Source organism: Camponotus vicinus, unplaced genomic scaffold (genome assembly GCF_025532165.1).
Source record: "Camponotus vicinus isolate PSW18456_S1 unplaced genomic scaffold, iyCamVici1.0 SCAF_12, whole genome shotgun sequence".
NCBI classification, from domain to species: domain Eukaryota; kingdom Metazoa; phylum Arthropoda; class Insecta; order Hymenoptera; family Formicidae; genus Camponotus; species Camponotus vicinus.
In genome coordinates this window covers 779,263-794,995 of record NW_028141948.1, presented here as the reverse complement: position 1 = coordinate 794,995, position 15,733 = coordinate 779,263, and the positions used below count along the sequence as shown (strand labels likewise).

The 15,733-nt window shown below is 38.0% G+C and overlaps 3 protein-coding genes across 4 annotated transcripts in view; all 3 read left to right on the top strand.

Annotated features, from left to right (window-relative positions):
• Window positions 1–501: 501 nt before the first annotated feature.
• On the top strand, window positions 502–3,423 carry Cytc (mitochondrial cytochrome C). 2 transcript variants are annotated; one of them, XM_083085302.1, is made up of 4 exons: window positions 502–645; window positions 2,260–2,319; window positions 2,505–2,646; window positions 2,815–3,423. In XM_083085302.1, exons 2-4 carry the CDS (start codon window positions 2,281–2,283, stop codon window positions 2,958–2,960), a joined length of 327 nt encoding a protein of 108 aa, XP_082941428.1. In that variant the 5' UTR covers window positions 502–645; window positions 2,260–2,280; the 3' UTR covers window positions 2,961–3,423. The 2 variants fall into 2 exon arrangements, with proteins under 2 accessions (XP_082941428.1, XP_082941429.1); XM_083085303.1 differs by lacking the exon at window positions 502–645 and adding an exon at window positions 1,061–1,178.
• Window positions 3,424–6,143: 2,720 nt separating this feature from the next.
• LOC145963395 (uncharacterized) lies at window positions 6,144–11,977 on the top strand. Its single transcript, XM_083085304.1, has 2 exons — window positions 6,144–7,230; window positions 10,286–11,977. Exon 2 carries the CDS (start codon window positions 10,291–10,293, stop codon window positions 10,519–10,521), a length of 231 nt encoding a protein of 76 aa, XP_082941430.1. The 5' UTR covers window positions 6,144–7,230; window positions 10,286–10,290; the 3' UTR covers window positions 10,522–11,977.
• A 983-nt stretch (window positions 11,978–12,960) lies between these two features.
• The window catches only part of LOC145963389 (rap1 GTPase-activating protein 1), a 95,559-nt gene continuing 92,786 nt past the window's right edge, over window positions 12,961–15,733 (top strand). The window contains exon 1 of the mRNA XM_083085284.1: window positions 12,961–13,553. Coding sequence (XP_082941410.1) covers window positions 13,279–13,553 — 275 coding nt within the window. The 5' untranslated portion in view covers window positions 12,961–13,278. The remainder of the gene's footprint in view (window positions 13,554–15,733) is intronic.

Sequence of the window (15,733 nt, the reverse complement as noted above, 5' to 3'; positions counted from 1 at the left end):
TCTACTTTGACATCCCTTTATTAGCGATGAAGAAATTTTCCAATCACCTAATCACATCTGATATCTAATGATAAAAAGAGACTCTTTGATCAGAGTAACGTCATAATAGATTAATTTTATACTGATAATAGCAATTTTTTTCAAAATCCTACGAGAAAGAAAATTATGTCCAATCTTGAGCTTGACATTTGCAAGTATGGAGTCGTTTCATTGACCAATCAGGGTAAAGGATTTCTCTGTCCTGATTGGTCGATCAATAGAACCGGCGCGATGGACAAAAAATGGCGGACCAATCATGAAACCGTATCATCTTGTAACATATCTTAATTAGAATCTATATATTACTAATAATTATATTTTTAGCGTTGACCTAAACATGTGAAACAAATCGAAACAAATAGATGAGTAGGATCAAGTACAATATAAGACACAAATGCAAAAATTGGCGGCCAATTTCTCGTGGCCATCTAGCGATCGTCCTCCCAATGACATGTACGTATGTACGCACATACACACTTATGCACGTCGATGTTGCGTCAGCACTTGCCAGTGGTGGACCAGTGGCTCTAGATCGATCGGCACCGCTGTTCACAGTCAAACGACGGTCAAACTAGTTACGGTTTTCCCGTGTGACAGGAACGTTCGGTAAGTAGGACGAGCACGCACGTACGCAGGAAGCGTGCACGCACAGTGCGTATTGAAGATAGACGAGCGTCTTTGCTTTCCCGAATTGATGTCGCTTATTTAGTCCTCGCGATGACCTGGTACCACGTGCTCGCTCGTGTCAGTGAAACGCGATCCCGATCGATCGTGTTATCTAATCGCATTCACGCGATTTCGAAAACGCGCTTTTAATTTGAAAGGTAGAGAAAAAGTTTGAAAAGATTCGCGGCATCTTTTTCTCACTTTCTTTTTGTCGTTCCCGACCTTCTCGTAGGAGCGCGTGAGACGAGAACGAATTACGTAACGCGTCTAACCCTGGCCCTGAGCCAGTATCAGAATCTTAGAAGCAAATCTTCCAACCGGATTTTACAATCGTGTGACTCCTTTGTCCGAGGTCGCGTCGCGGGGGTGGCAGAAAATGCCATCATCGATTGATCGAAATGGCGCTAATCGCGATTGTAATAGATTTTTGCTCTCAATGGTACAGATGATTTACAGCGAGAATCGGATATGAGGTAATTCGATTTTGATAAATTGAGCTCAAAGATCGATCTTGGCCGCACGTGGCTGTACTTCCTCCCCCCCCCCTCCCCCTTTATACATTATGTTTTTTTATTCATCCCGATCTTGAATGAACTCGGTTACGACATGTGATATCATTTATCACATTGATGCCACGTGTTGCAAATAGTTTCTTTGATTTAAAGCAGTTTGTTAAATGTAATCTGGATGGTATCAGTATGATTGCTTAAGCTTTAAAGTTCCACGAGCGTGACGTGTCATCAAAATCCTTCGGATACGTCATACACGTGTGACATGTTATGACGAAAGAATTGAATTGCTTACATAACAAAAAAAGAACCAATAATGAATCAATGTAATAATATTACAATTTATTAAATTTTAAGAAACAGAGATGGAGACAAATATTACATAAAATTTTTAATATAGCAATTATATATTTAGAATTTTAAATTATATAATAGACAAAGAATCTGTCGTTATATAACTATATATACATCTTAAACATTATAAAGATGAAAGAAAGAGAAAAAAAGAGATTCAAGATTTATAAATATTTTATAGAATATTATAAATAAATTTAGAATTAAATTTGTTTATCATCTGTATCTGAATCTGAAGAAGTGTGTTTAGAGTGTATTTTCGTTCTTTGTTGACCAATGCTCGTGTATTTCATTCGCATTCGTTGGCAAAGCAAATTGCTAGTAGAAACAAATATTCTCTTGCTGGCGCCAATTTTTCGAAATCACTCTTACGAAAGTACATACCATCGTATCTGTGATTGAAAGGTCGTTATCGATGACTATCTTGGTTATTTAAATTTAATTTTTTATTCAAATTTTAATTTGATTAAAATTATATATTTGTTATTAATATTATTCTTATTTTTAATGTTATTATCGTATACATATGTATATACATTCATTAAACAAGTAAACTTTTTAGTGGAATTTACATTAAACATTAAAATAATAAAATATTTAATAAAATATACACGTATAGATGATAAAGATTAGTTTCTCTATTTTCTTAATATTACAATTCATGAAAATAATTGAGCATTTTTTTTTTCAGATTAGAGAATTTTAAGCAAATATGGGTGTCCCGGCAGGTGATCCAGAGAAAGGAAAGAAGGTAACGTGTTAAACATTTGTATTAAATATTTTGCAAGTTGACGTAATATGTTAGCAATATTACAATAGATGTAATGAATAGTGAATAATGTGATTGAGGACAATTCTATAAACAATATAATGCATTGAATAACACACTTGTATAAATGGTAACTTACTTACGCAATTGTCTATTTTGCTTTCTAGCTTTTCATCCAAAGATGCGCACAGTGCCATACTGTCGAAGCAGGTGGCAAACACAAAGTAGGTCCTAATTTACATGGTCTCATAGGTAGGAAAACTGGTCAAGCTCCAGGTTTCCTATATACCGATGCCAATAAAGCAAAAGGTACAGACTTAGTAATTTATTAAAACAATAATTAAAGTGATAAACTTAGAAATAGCATTCAAAATTTCATTTTTTTCTCATATATTTAAAAATATAATTTATTTAATATGTTTTAATGTAATTTATTTATGCATTCAATTTTAATTTGTGCGTAAAACTACTTTTCAGGTATCACTTGGAATAAGGATACCCTCTTCGAATACCTGGAAAATCCAAAGAAGTACATTCCCGGCACGAAAATGGTGTTTGCCGGATTAAAGAAACCGCAGGAACGGGGTGACCTTATTGCTTATCTTGAACAAGCGACGAAATAAGTGTCCTGCCTCTCCTCCCCGCGTACATGCCACCAATTGTAAAAATCGCGACAAACGCGAGCAAGCACGCGCGAAATGCATGGTGGAGCGATATTAGTACGATTATCATCTCATCACACTCCTCCCACTCATCTCACTCGTGTTCATCTCATGGACTCCCCACTCGATGGTATTCAAAGCGTTCATGATCAACTAGTAATGAATTGTTATTCTATTATTGATATAAGTAGGCAAGTATGTACTAATATGATAGTGGGATTCAGCTAGCTGATCCTGCTTCTTCTCTTTTTCTTCATCGAAGAAATGTTCTCAGGAACGCGAAACCATGCGAATGGTTGAGCTATTCCTCTCGCATCCTGCGGATTCGCGCGTCCCTATTTATTCTCATTATATCGATTGTGTCATGCAGCGAGTGTTGATCTGTAAATCAAAGACAGAATACAAACTAGGCAATTGAAAATTTGTAATTGTGTTCTCTTTTCCAAATTATTTTGAACGGTTGGACTAAAGTATTTATGAGGCATTAATTGTCATTGACATATGTTATGATTTTCAAACATCGATTAAATTGAACAAATGCCACAGTGTTGCTATGTCGAATGTTTGAGCATTTTATCGCTTTTGTATATTATACCTTCCGTATCTTATTAGTCTTTCCTCTTTATTTAAGGAACTTTAAAATTGATAAAAGCTCAACAGAAAGGATGCGGTTGTCGCCGACAGGAAGTCTATGGCTTAGAGTTTTGCTTGGTTTCTTGGTGAAATTTGATAGCACTTGTTCTCTGTGCATCATTCTAATGTAACACGTTGTGCGATTCACATAATCAAATATTTCGAATAGTGTTACGGAATATTACGAATAGTATAATGGAATTTAACGCGTAAATAATAATCGTTTGAAGAATTTGGAATTTTAATTATTTGTGATAATCATTCGGGAAGAAAGAACTGTAACAGACTTAATTTAACTGCATATAATTTGTTATTTTAATTCTTATTTTTCAAATTTGTGTTTTTTTTTTTTTCAGAGTTTCGGTTTACATGAAATCGAGAAAATATCTTGATTCTTTATACGTATATGATGATAAATTTCCATTTTTAATCTGACAAGTGTGTTTGCATAAAGTGTGCTTGAATAAATCGTTCTCGAAAAATGACGAGTAATTCAGAATCGCCCGATCGGGCTTTTTCGAGCATCGACAACAATCGTGTTGCAAGACCGAAAGATAAGACGTCTTTGAGACTACGATTAGGTCACATCTTTAGTTCTAGTGGATTCAAGAGTCCCAAGAGTCCGAAAAGTGTGTCGAGCTCGCGCGGCTCAAGTCCTAATCATGGTAGTCCTCGCGCCAAGATGAGGTATTCCTGGCAATTGGGAACTTTTGACGGCGAGGATAATCGATCGCCGCGTTCGCCGGAAAGCGGAGTATCGAGTTTTTCATCGTCGTCGAAGTCGTCATCGAAGTCATCGTCGATCGGCATGAATGCGATAAGCTCGCCCAAAAGTCCGTCTACGCCAAAAAGCCCCTGCTCGATATGGCATATCAATAGGTAAGTTTACTTATTTGCGTATTTTTGCAAAACTGACGTATGCTGTAAATTGATTTTGTATATACCCATGTATTAGACAAAAAATTTTATCTGTGTGGTCAGTTATTGAAGGGAAAAAAGTAAATTTTATTAATAAATATTATAATATAGTACATTTTTTAAAAGACATTTAAAAGTTCCAACAAATTTAGATCTAAATGATAAATTATGAAATTTAATCTTTTCTCTTGTTCCTTGCTGAAAATGTATAAAATTAGTTTTTTTTTCATCAATTCATATACCGGAAACAACATTTGCATTGTTAGAATATTTAATTTGTATGCTATAAAATTAATTATACGTAATTAGTTTAGTAATTTTTTTATAATTTAATTCCTTAACAAAATTTTGGCATTTTCTTTACATTGAGATATTTATATTTTCTTGGTGATTATTTAAGACTAGATATATTTATATATTTTTTTAAACACATATACTTGTGAGGCTTTTATGAATATACTTCCCACTCTTTGATATATTTATAACACGTATATAAAATTGTATGACGAATAATCCTTTTTTTTTTATTCTTTGTGGGCGTTTCGCTGACCTGGAATTACGATATGGCGTTTGTCAAAGGGTAACTTGAACTATTTTTACCCCCGACAGGCGCACGACACCTCCAATGAAAGATTATTCCCGCGGAACAGATAAACGCACTTGCCGCTGTGTACATTAGTAACGTTTGCGCGGTGTTTGTAAAACACACTATGTAAGCTGTTTAATCAGATTCCGCTAATATGGTCATATGATTCTCGTATCACGTGATAACACGTGAGCCTCAGATTGGACTAATCAAACTGAGAGCTGTGTTTAATTGACACAGTTTTATCATCACATTATTTTCTCTAATATATAAAAATCTAAAAAATTAAATTTATTAAAATTTAGTTAGAAATTTGAAAAAATCAAATTTAAAATTTTCTCAGAATATATAAATTAATATAAACTAAAAACTACAAAAGAGGTAATTTTATTAAAATTGCTTTAGAAAGAGAGAGAGAAATATATTAAAACTAAAAGTTAAAATTATTAATTATCATTTTCCACGAAAAACATGGAAATTAAATTAAAAATAACTCAATTTTAGTGATATAGAAATATATATCTCTGCTTTATACATAGGTATTTTTTCTCTGTATATTCTTGCATTAATATTTAAATACCAAAAAAAGACATATATTATAAACATATTATACTGGTTTTAGGTATTGTTATCTAAGGACTTTATTCAAATATTCTGACCGCATTTCGTGGCAAACGTAACCGCGAAGTTTCATGCATAATCATGCGCGGTTTTCCATACACAGGAAGAGAAGTCCAAGAACGGATGTATCGATCGGGATGGATAGCTTTATGTTTGTCGAGCGAACACCGGTTACTTGTTCCGTGTCAGATAACGAAGATAAAAATGAGAGAAATTGTTTTTGACAAATGTTCAAGGTACCGGTCAAAGTTGCAGCGTCAAGCGAATCGGTGATCTAAGGATTATCCGAATGACTCTTGTCGCAAATATAAGGTGCTTTCCATTTACATCAAAATTCAGATAAATCTCACTTCTGTCTTTCTTCAACATTCATGTTAAAGAAAGACAGAAGTGAGATTTATCTGAGTTTTGATGTAAATGGAAAGCACCTATTGTATACTGTACACATTCTGAATCACGTAAGACGAGATTACTATGCAAATATAGAAGGTAATCGTGTTTGCATAAAGCAAACAAGGCAGCGAGGGGGATGAAGTTTTACGGTTTTTAGTCAGTTTCTTAAGCGCTTTTTAATTGAACGAAAAAAACAGGGTACCTATTTTCTGGAAAAACATGAAAAACTTGGAAATTCTTGAAAAAGAAAAGATCTTTCCTTTCTGGAGAATGATACTAAAAATTATTTACTTTGCAAGGTAAAAATGTTTTTATATTTTTTTATAATTATATAACTATATTCATAAAAATAAATACGCGAAAAACAAATTTCAGAAATTTATAAACACCTGTCTTCTTTCTTTAAAAAGTGTCTTTACGTGTGTTTCAAATTTTACCTAATTCGGGACATCTGCGAGAGACGTGGTTTTAAGTACGCAAAGCTTGTTAAAATAAATTACATCGAAATTGAATAATAAGGACACCTTAACGATGTCGATTTGGAGTCTCGTCATAGCACTTGTGTAAGATAAGTTGACAAACGAAACGCGAATTTTATTATATACGAAAGTAGGGCAGATTTCAAAAATTTCAAGGATGAACGAGGGAGAGGGAGGGACAAACAATCCTCGCGGGGTTCGCGTTTCGGCAGCCGCGTTCGATGGGTGTTGGAGCTTTTTCGTTCACCATCGAAAAACCACTAAGCGTGCCGGGTCGATGCAGCGCCGGCGCTGTGGAATGCGCGACCAACGAAGACGAAGACGAGGAACGACCCCACCATCACCGTGCACCTCCGAACGATCGCGTCGACGTGCAGGCTGCGCGACGAAGAGGAGGCACCACCTCGCCACCTCCCTCCTCTTCTCTCCCCTTTCTCCCGTTCCCTCCTGCTCTCGGTTTCGATGCATCTCGTCGTCGTGTTCCGCAGAACGCTACGCGCCGCGCACGGAACCGCTGTGGAAGCTCGCGCGTTCACCAGCTAGAGGAATCGACGTCCGAGCTCGGCGAACGAGCTGCAGCGATCAAACACGAGTCGATCGGGTGAGTGACGATTAGAAAATTCGCGTCGACTCTGTCCTGGGAACTTGGAGAACCGTTTCACTCCGGAATCCAGCTAATCTAGAGGCAATTTTAGGGAACAGCTAGAATATAGTAATAGAATAGTATGAGAGATCATTTGCTTGTAGACTTTGATATTTTTTTCATCGTACTCACCATGATATATTTATTCCGCGAATGTCTTTCACTAGGCTAGATCACATTCGGCTCTCGCATTCTACGGTTGACAGATCGATTTAACGTGGCTTTGACATTTAACGACTATTGATCTGATTCCTGAAACCATCATAGCGAAGTCTAAGCATGTCGATGGTTATCGGCGATCATGACACATTAATTGAAGCACAAATGTTTTATAACTATTGAAATATGTTTATTATTTTATTTTATTTTTTTTTTAATAATTGTTATTTTTGCAGATGTTTATAGAAAAAAAATTGCAAAGACATCTATCGCGATCCTAATATTCAGAAAGAGGTTTTAATATTCTAGATATCTTGACTCGCTCTCTCAAGTCGTTATAATTGTCATGCTTATCGATTGTCAATTAATCAATAATTTATGCGGGAAGACTTAGGTTTATTGTTAGCGATTTAAGATAATCGACCAACGACTAGGATGGACGCTTCGAAAAACGATTGGACTCTTCGAGATGATCGTGTATTCTTAGTTTCTTTCTCTCTCTTTCTCAAATAAATTCTATTCTCTAAAGTATTGACAATAGAAAAACTTATCGGATAATCGAGTTATGAGATGCCGAAATAATTCGACATAAATATATAATATATCTCTGTTATTTTTCCTTCTTCTTTTTAAAGTATGTGAGCGAAAAAAATATTGTTAATAAATTTAATTTTATAATTTTCACAGTCGTATTAATTGCGAATTGAAATTGACAGAATGTTTGAATTTTGATATTGTATATACACGAAAATAATTTTTTTGATTAGTGTTTTTATGCATGGCTATAAATTTGCTTTCTTGAACGTGAAAAATTAATCTTCGATTTCGCGATTAGGATATGAAAACACGTGTAAATCCATGGTGATATTTTCGAATATGTACGCAGATGTATAACGTTTACTAATATTTTGCTTGGGCCAATGACTCGTAACCTTTGTTGCTGATATCCATCAAGTAAAGCTCATTCAATGAAGTAGCGCGTGCAGGTCTAAGGACGGCCTCGAGCAACGACCAAGATTTAGGGCACGGAATCTGTCGACATGCGTGTATGCACAATTGCACGTGCGTATATATATATATATATATGCGCGCAAATACACGAGCTCGCGATGATATATGTCAGATGATTTATGTATTTATTTTGCAAAGTAAAACAAGTAATATTATTTCTTGGAAAAAATTAATTTACTCAAAATAGAAATCATTTATGGTGAATGGAAAGAAAAGTATCGATGGCAAATATCGAATGTTCAAAAATTAAAATTTTTTTCTGCGAGAAATTGTTTTTCCAAAAGAAAACTTAATGAACAAAAAAATTGTAGTTAATTTTCACAAAAATCTTCAAGAGTAGATTATCCTAAAATATAAAGGCCAGAAAGTCTTTAAGTGTTTTTTTCTCTGTATTCCGGATTTTCTCTTTGCATATTTAAAAGAAGAAAGAATGAAAGAAAAAGCGTGGGGAAATGTGCGGTATCTCTGGAAAGTCAATGTGAATCGAAATTATATCTAATTGCAATTGCAGCTGCGAGTTAGCACGGTGCGTATGACGAAATGTGCATTTACTGCTATTAAAGATGCGTGACATCACGATCGCGTAATGCAGATGACTGTCGGTTGTATATGAAGAGAAAGAGAGAGAGGAAAAGAAGATATAAACAGATAAAATCATCACAAAAAACTAATGGATATCCAGACAGGCTTATCATAACTTTTGCAACCATGTCCGTAAACGTTAATCAAAGTTAGCCGATTATTTGTAGAGGCAAATTGAAAGAGAAAGATAGAGACCACGTGCTTCTCAGCTGACTCTAATGAATTTTTAAATAAATAAATGGAGCGAAAATTCAGTATTTCAGCTCGTAAAAAACCGGATAGAAGGAAAAGGCGGTATCGAGAGCGACACGGCCATGTATATATGATGTCAGCCCGCTCATCATCGGAAAAGTAGGTCTAGGGAATCAGCTGGTCGAAAGAGGCGCGTGCGCCAACTGAGACGCCCACCTAGCGATTGCGCGCTCCCGGAAAACGGCGGTTTCGTAACAGTATAATAAACAGAGCCGTATAATATACGGAGCAACGCTGACTCGCGTTTCTTTCGACATGCATGACATGCGTATAAAAAAATTCGAAACAAAATTTCTTCAACATAGGGGCGAACATGCGGTATTAAAGTCGCCTTTGCGATTAGATGAAGACGATAATCAATGAAGCATATGGTTGATTAAAAAGTAGAATAGTAAGATTTTATAAAAATTGAATGTGTTATTGAAAAAATTATTGCTCTTCGAAATTAAAGATTATATATCACTCTGAGAACGAGATTATACTCTTTATTTTTTGCTTCGTGTGTGCGTTAGAGACGACCGTGATCAAATAGACGCGAATAAACATAGTCAAGGCTGATACCGCATTTACGCAAAAAGATCTCTCTTCGCTCTTCGGAGTTCATTGCGGAATAATTGCAATTGGAGATTTATCAAAAATAATTGCTCGCGGGCTTGTTGAATTCAACGTCTTACATCACGAGTAAAAATATGTAGAAAAAATATACGAGATATTAGGTTTGGCTTCCGCGGTTCTAGGGTTTGAGCCGCGTAAATTCTTCATTTCATTTCAACGTTTCGCGAACATGTCAGTTCACTTCATCAGGGAAGAACAACCTGATACTACAGTATAATATCAGGTTCCTCTTCCCTGATGAAGTGAACTGAAATATTCACGACATTCACCGTCTTTCTATAAAACATTACGTTAACGTTAACGTTCTCCAAGTTCCATCTCTGACGCGAATATGATGAGCACTTCACCTCCAATCTTTCTCTCACCTTATCATTTTCCCTATCGCACGCAACAGCGGACATGAAGTACTCGCCGCAGCAGCAACAGCAGCAGCAGAAGCAGAGGAAGTCGGAGAGCAGCGACGCGGCATCCATGGACGCGACGTCGCCGTCCGTTGCACAGGAGCAACGCAAGACCTCGTCGACGTCGTCGTCGACGCGGGCCACCGTTTGCCGTTCGCCGTCCACTGGTATGTTCGCCTGGATGCGGGTGTTCCGGCTGGCGTCGATGCTGCACCAGGTCGGCTGCTAAGATCCTCCACCGCGAGCGCGGGGCCTGCGAGGGAGAAACAGAGAGAGAGAAAGAGGAAGGAAGAGAGGAAGAGTCGATAGAAGAACCCGTATCTTAAACAATCTCAGATTAATAATTAATATCTTGCAACAGCGATGAGACGCGCACAGGAGGTTCTACTTGGTCCCCTTCGCGCGTCGCGATATTTATATATATATATATATATACGTAAATATATATATATTTATACACGGCCAAGTCGTTAACAAATCGTAGGAACGCGGCCGATGTCGTAGCTCGATCATAGTGCGTTACGCGAATGGCGAGTCGTAGAGACCCGATTCGCCGCGTAGATGTCGTAAATTGGGCCGCGCCCAGGTAGCATCCTGGTGCGAGTAGGGGTTTCCTTTCGAAGATACTTTCTCGAGTGAGCCATTTATTTACAATACGTATCTTCTCGCCCTTCGACGACTCCGTTGAATAGCTTGGAGTCGCGAAAGGAATCCGATTATTATTCCGTATCGCGTATGACATTCTCGTTTCACTTTAGTCGGGATACCCGCGTAATCTTTGCAATCTAATTTAGATTATCGCCCCCTCTCCCGCAGGAATTTGGCGCGGCCCGAGTCGCACACGCAGCCGCACGCAGAGCAGAATGTCTCGCGTATGTCTCGCGAGTAACGTCGTATATTTTTTTTGGACGAGTGAATTGATTAGAGAGATTCGGAGGGAGGGGGAGAGGGTCGCGTTTCGACGAGGAGGATGCGACGTTACTCGCGAAACGTCGATCGCAATTAGCCGATTAATCGACCGATCGGTCGGTCCTTCCTTAGCGTAAACCTCGTAATTGGGGAGATGGATTGCTTGGAGAATGATTTCCCTCTCGGGAAACGCTCGTTATTCAACGGGCGTCGAGTATACGTCTGCCATAGTGATGTTGACCCGTAGTCGAACCATATACGTCACCGAATGTCACGGCGTCGCGACGTCTCCGCGAACAGCTGATTGACGTTTGATTTTTCGATCTGTAATTCATCCGCGATCCGTTGAGTTTTCTCCCCGTTCCCCCGATTGTTCGATGACGTTACCGTACACCCCCAATTGCGCACCGTGGATTCTATTTTTATATAGCATGTATACACGCAAACGACGAGACCGTTTTTTTCGCAGACGCACCGCGCTTCGTCGCAAGCGAGAGAAAAATGGTGAGACCCGGTTAACAAGGTGCGCCTCCCCCCGTTGCCCTTCCCTGTCGGTCCTCGTCCCTTCCCCGTCCCGCTTCGCCCTATTCTCCCCCTCGGATCCGCGAGGAAGTTACGCGACTTCCTCTAGGGTGTCTGCGATTACGTCCGATTCCCCCGTTGATTGTCTCGTCACGTTCAACGCCGAGCTCTATCGATGTTATATCTCGTTGATCGTTACATGAATATATTTTATGATTGCGCAGATTCACTAATAAATTAAATATTTGCTTTAACTCGTGTCGCAGTCTGCTGTTGTTTTTCCCTTTCAAAACAATTTCAATAGTTTGTTCAAATATGTAGCATCGAAAAGTATAACAATATAATTCTGAATGAAAAAGAGTTGTATACAATAATTGTTAGATATAAAAATTAAGAATGTCATATGATTTAATGAGCCAGTGCTCACTCGCCAAAATTTCCTTAATTAACAATTCTTTTTCTCTTTATTAATATCAAGTATTTCTCAAACAATAATAAAATTAATTAAAGAGATATTCGAAAGTAAATAAAAGTAAAATTTATTAAAAAATATATGTATATATAAAATTTAATTTAATTTTAATCGATTAATGTATCTAATTTAATGTATCCAAAAATTAAATGTGTATGTTCAAGTGATATCTGAAATATGATGTATATGAAATTATACAGGAAATTACATCGATTATAAGATAATTCTACTTAATGAAAACATTGACAAAATATTAAATAGACTATTTAAAAATATAGCATACGCTAACGCCCTCAGTAAATACTGTGGTTCAAATAAGAAACATCAAGCCAAGATTAGCACTGATGGTAACAACAGAAAATTTGAATTTTTAATCGAATTTTTACATAAAGATTTAAATCAAGAGAGATAATAGAACGAATAAAATAAAGATTAATTCATTTGTATAAATAAAATTGAATTAATTTTTATTTTATTCATTCTATTTCTTTTTTATCGATCCTCTCATAATCATTTTATATTAATTAAATATTACATACCTATAGTATCTCTTTCAATGCGAAATGGCGGATAATTCATTACCAATTAAATTAATCAGCTATACGAACGTGAGTCTGGAAAGATCGTTTTTAAATGTTTATCCACACGGCGGAGCGCGTGACCTACCTTACCTGTCGAGCCAGCCGCGAATCTCCGCGGGGGGGCGGCAGCCGCGCGACGCGAAGTACGTCGCGAGTGACGCGCGCGCGAGGGAGGAGGACGGTCCATCTCGCGCCCGCGCGTAGTCCTTCATCTCTCCTCTCTCCTCGCGCGTCCCGGTATCGCGATCGTACTTGCTTTTCCCGGTATCGCAGAAAGGAGCGCGCTCGCGCGCCCCACGGATCGCGTGGTGTCGTCAGTGAGACTTTTTTCCGCGAGATAAGATTCGATTACGCGCGCGAAAGAGGAGAAAGAATCGCGCGAGGCTCCGCGTCGACACCTGTCAATCCGCGGCTGACTTCGCGCGAGTGCGACTTGGCGAATCGTCGTCGTCGTCGGTGCTCGCGACCGCTCGCTTCGTCGTCGGTGATATCTGAATGAGACATGCGGCGACCCTTGACCCGTCATCTCTCCGAGGGTGGCGGCAGCGGGGTCGGTGCCACGACCGACAACGGCCTCGGCGTCGGCAGCGGCGCCGGCAGGCGACAACTACGCTCGTCAGCGAAGGAGGGCGGCGACGAGCGCGGATACACCTGGACCTGCCGCGATTACAGCCATCACTTGTCGTTCGCTGACCTCCTCAAGGCCCCCGCGCCCCCGGCCGAGTGTCGGGGACGCGCGACCGTCTCCCCGGAGGCCCGGAGCAGCGCGATCCACAGGTAGGGTGCTTAACCCCGTTACCTTTTGCCTCCTCCCCGTTCCCTCCCCCCCGCTTCCTCTCTATATATAAGCTTTTCTTTCGCCTTATCGCGCTTATCGTCGTGTATATACCCGGTGGTGGTGTACTACATTTCGTATTTGGAAAGCCAGGCGATTCGAAATTTCTGACCTGAAGCTAACTTCTCTCTTGTAATAATTCCTCTCCGCTTACGTCGTCGTTAGAAAGCAATTACGAGATCGCCATTGTGGTTTATTAATGCATCAGTATATCTCGAGTCGAATATGTTTCCGGCGTTATTATTATCTCTCTAGAAGGCCGAGTAAATACCTTTTGTATGATTCAATGAAATTCATTGGCTACGATCAACATTGCTTACATAGGTGTCATTACAAGGTTCCAAGCGTTATTGAAACTCTTATATCTCACTCATCTCTCTTATCTTATTTACTAAAATATATATATCATATTTATATTTATTAATTTACACAATGCAATTTTTTTGAGAAAATTAGGAATTTGTTCAAATAAATAAATAAAAATTCGCACAACTTGGCATTGTGCCAATTTTGACTTAATTTTTATTTTTTGAGAAATTCCCTGGAAAGTTGTCCTGCAAATCATGAATAATTGTATGTATACAGTTGTGTATTATTAAGTTTATATGTATATATATTGTGGATAATTGTGTTATTAAAATATATGTAAAATGATATGATGTATACTGAAATTATATATGTAATATTATTTTACATAAGTATATTGTAACGATGCAATTATTATAATAAACATATTGTATATAAAATAATACGAGGTATATCGAAATTATATACATATATATGTAATTTCAATACATCATTTTACTTTTTACATATTTATTTTAATAATATAATCCTCCAATATATACATGAATATAAAATATTACATCTAATTTTCTACGTCAATTTCTCGCTTAGAAAATCTGTTCCATCAAATACCGTGATATTTGCCTTACATAACGAAGGGGATCATTTATGCGGAGTGTCAAAGGGAGGGATACCAGAGAGAAAGAGAGAGAGAGAGAGAGAGAGGACATCCTCATTCCAGCCTACATCGGCCTAGCGGGCGATCGTCGATCGACCGTCGAGCGGAGATGATCGTTGAGTAATAAATTAGATTCGCTAGGTGCCGGGAATGATGCGATCGCGGCGGCAAGTAGAGCGGGCGCTGCAGGGTAATGCAGGGCAAACGGAAGAGGAACGGAAACGACCTTGAGGAGAGGAGGCGCGCAGCGCTACCTCGATCGGCGGGATGACCCCGCTATTTCGATTAGCTAACGGAGCTGCCGTTCGTTCGTTCGTTCGTTGCGCGACCGGAACACCGGGAACTGGGTCAGCTGGCTTTTTTAAAGGCTTCGCGCGCGCGCTTCCCTTCTCCCTCCCCCCCCCCCCCCTTCCTCCCTTTCCATCCTTATCCGTCACGATGAATGAATGAGGCGCGTTATGTAAACTCGACGAGCGATAAATATAAACCGAGAGATCCCGGTATTAATAGAAACGCACCGCCAATTATTTTTACTGGAAATTATTTTCCTGTCATCAGAGAAAAAAGATGTTCACTTGGAGCAAGTGCCTTCCTGCATTTGTGTATAATATTAATGATAATAAGGGATATAACGTAACGTTTTAAAATTTCTAGCGATCAGATTTCTCCCTTTTTTACGGAATTGAAACGATTATATTTTATTAAAAGTTATAAGAAGGCCGGTATTTGTGAATTTATGGAGGATATCCGTAAGAAAATATTGACGTTCAATATTATTTCGATAAATGGATTTCTGCCGTATTTGATTATCCTGTCAGTAAGATTGAGTTGGCGAGATTCTCATCACGCTTCGTAATATCTTACAGTCTCAAGAGAGGAAAAGAGAGAGGGAGAAATAAAAAAAATATTAAAAAACCAATTATATTAAACAAAGTATTATAAAGAAACGTAACTCTATCTCTTCAATTTTGTATTTATATAATTATTATTTATATAATTTTTTCGTGCTTTTATAAACACATTTCTTCGAAATTTCGGGCACCATACTAAATATTGAAAAAAATATTTAACGTTATATCATTGGCCTCCGTATTTTTCGGCTAATTAGTCGCAAAATTATCCTGAATATTGCTTGTAAATGTCTCTCGTCAGATTATC

Coding starts and splice junctions, on each gene's coding strand:
- LOC145963395 (XM_083085304.1), top strand. CDS start 10,291: ATGAAGTACTCGCCGCAGCAGCAACAGCAGCAGCAGAAGCAGAGGAAG.
- Cytc (XM_083085302.1), top strand. CDS start 2,281: ATGGGTGTCCCGGCAGGTGATCCAGAGAAAGGAAAGAAG. Junction 2,320..2,504: donor ATCCAGAGAAAGGAAAGAAG/GTAACGTGTTAA, acceptor TTTGCTTTCTAG/CTTTTCATCCAAAGATGCGC. Junction 2,647..2,814: donor CGATGCCAATAAAGCAAAAG/GTACAGACTTAG, acceptor ACTACTTTTCAG/GTATCACTTGGAATAAGGAT.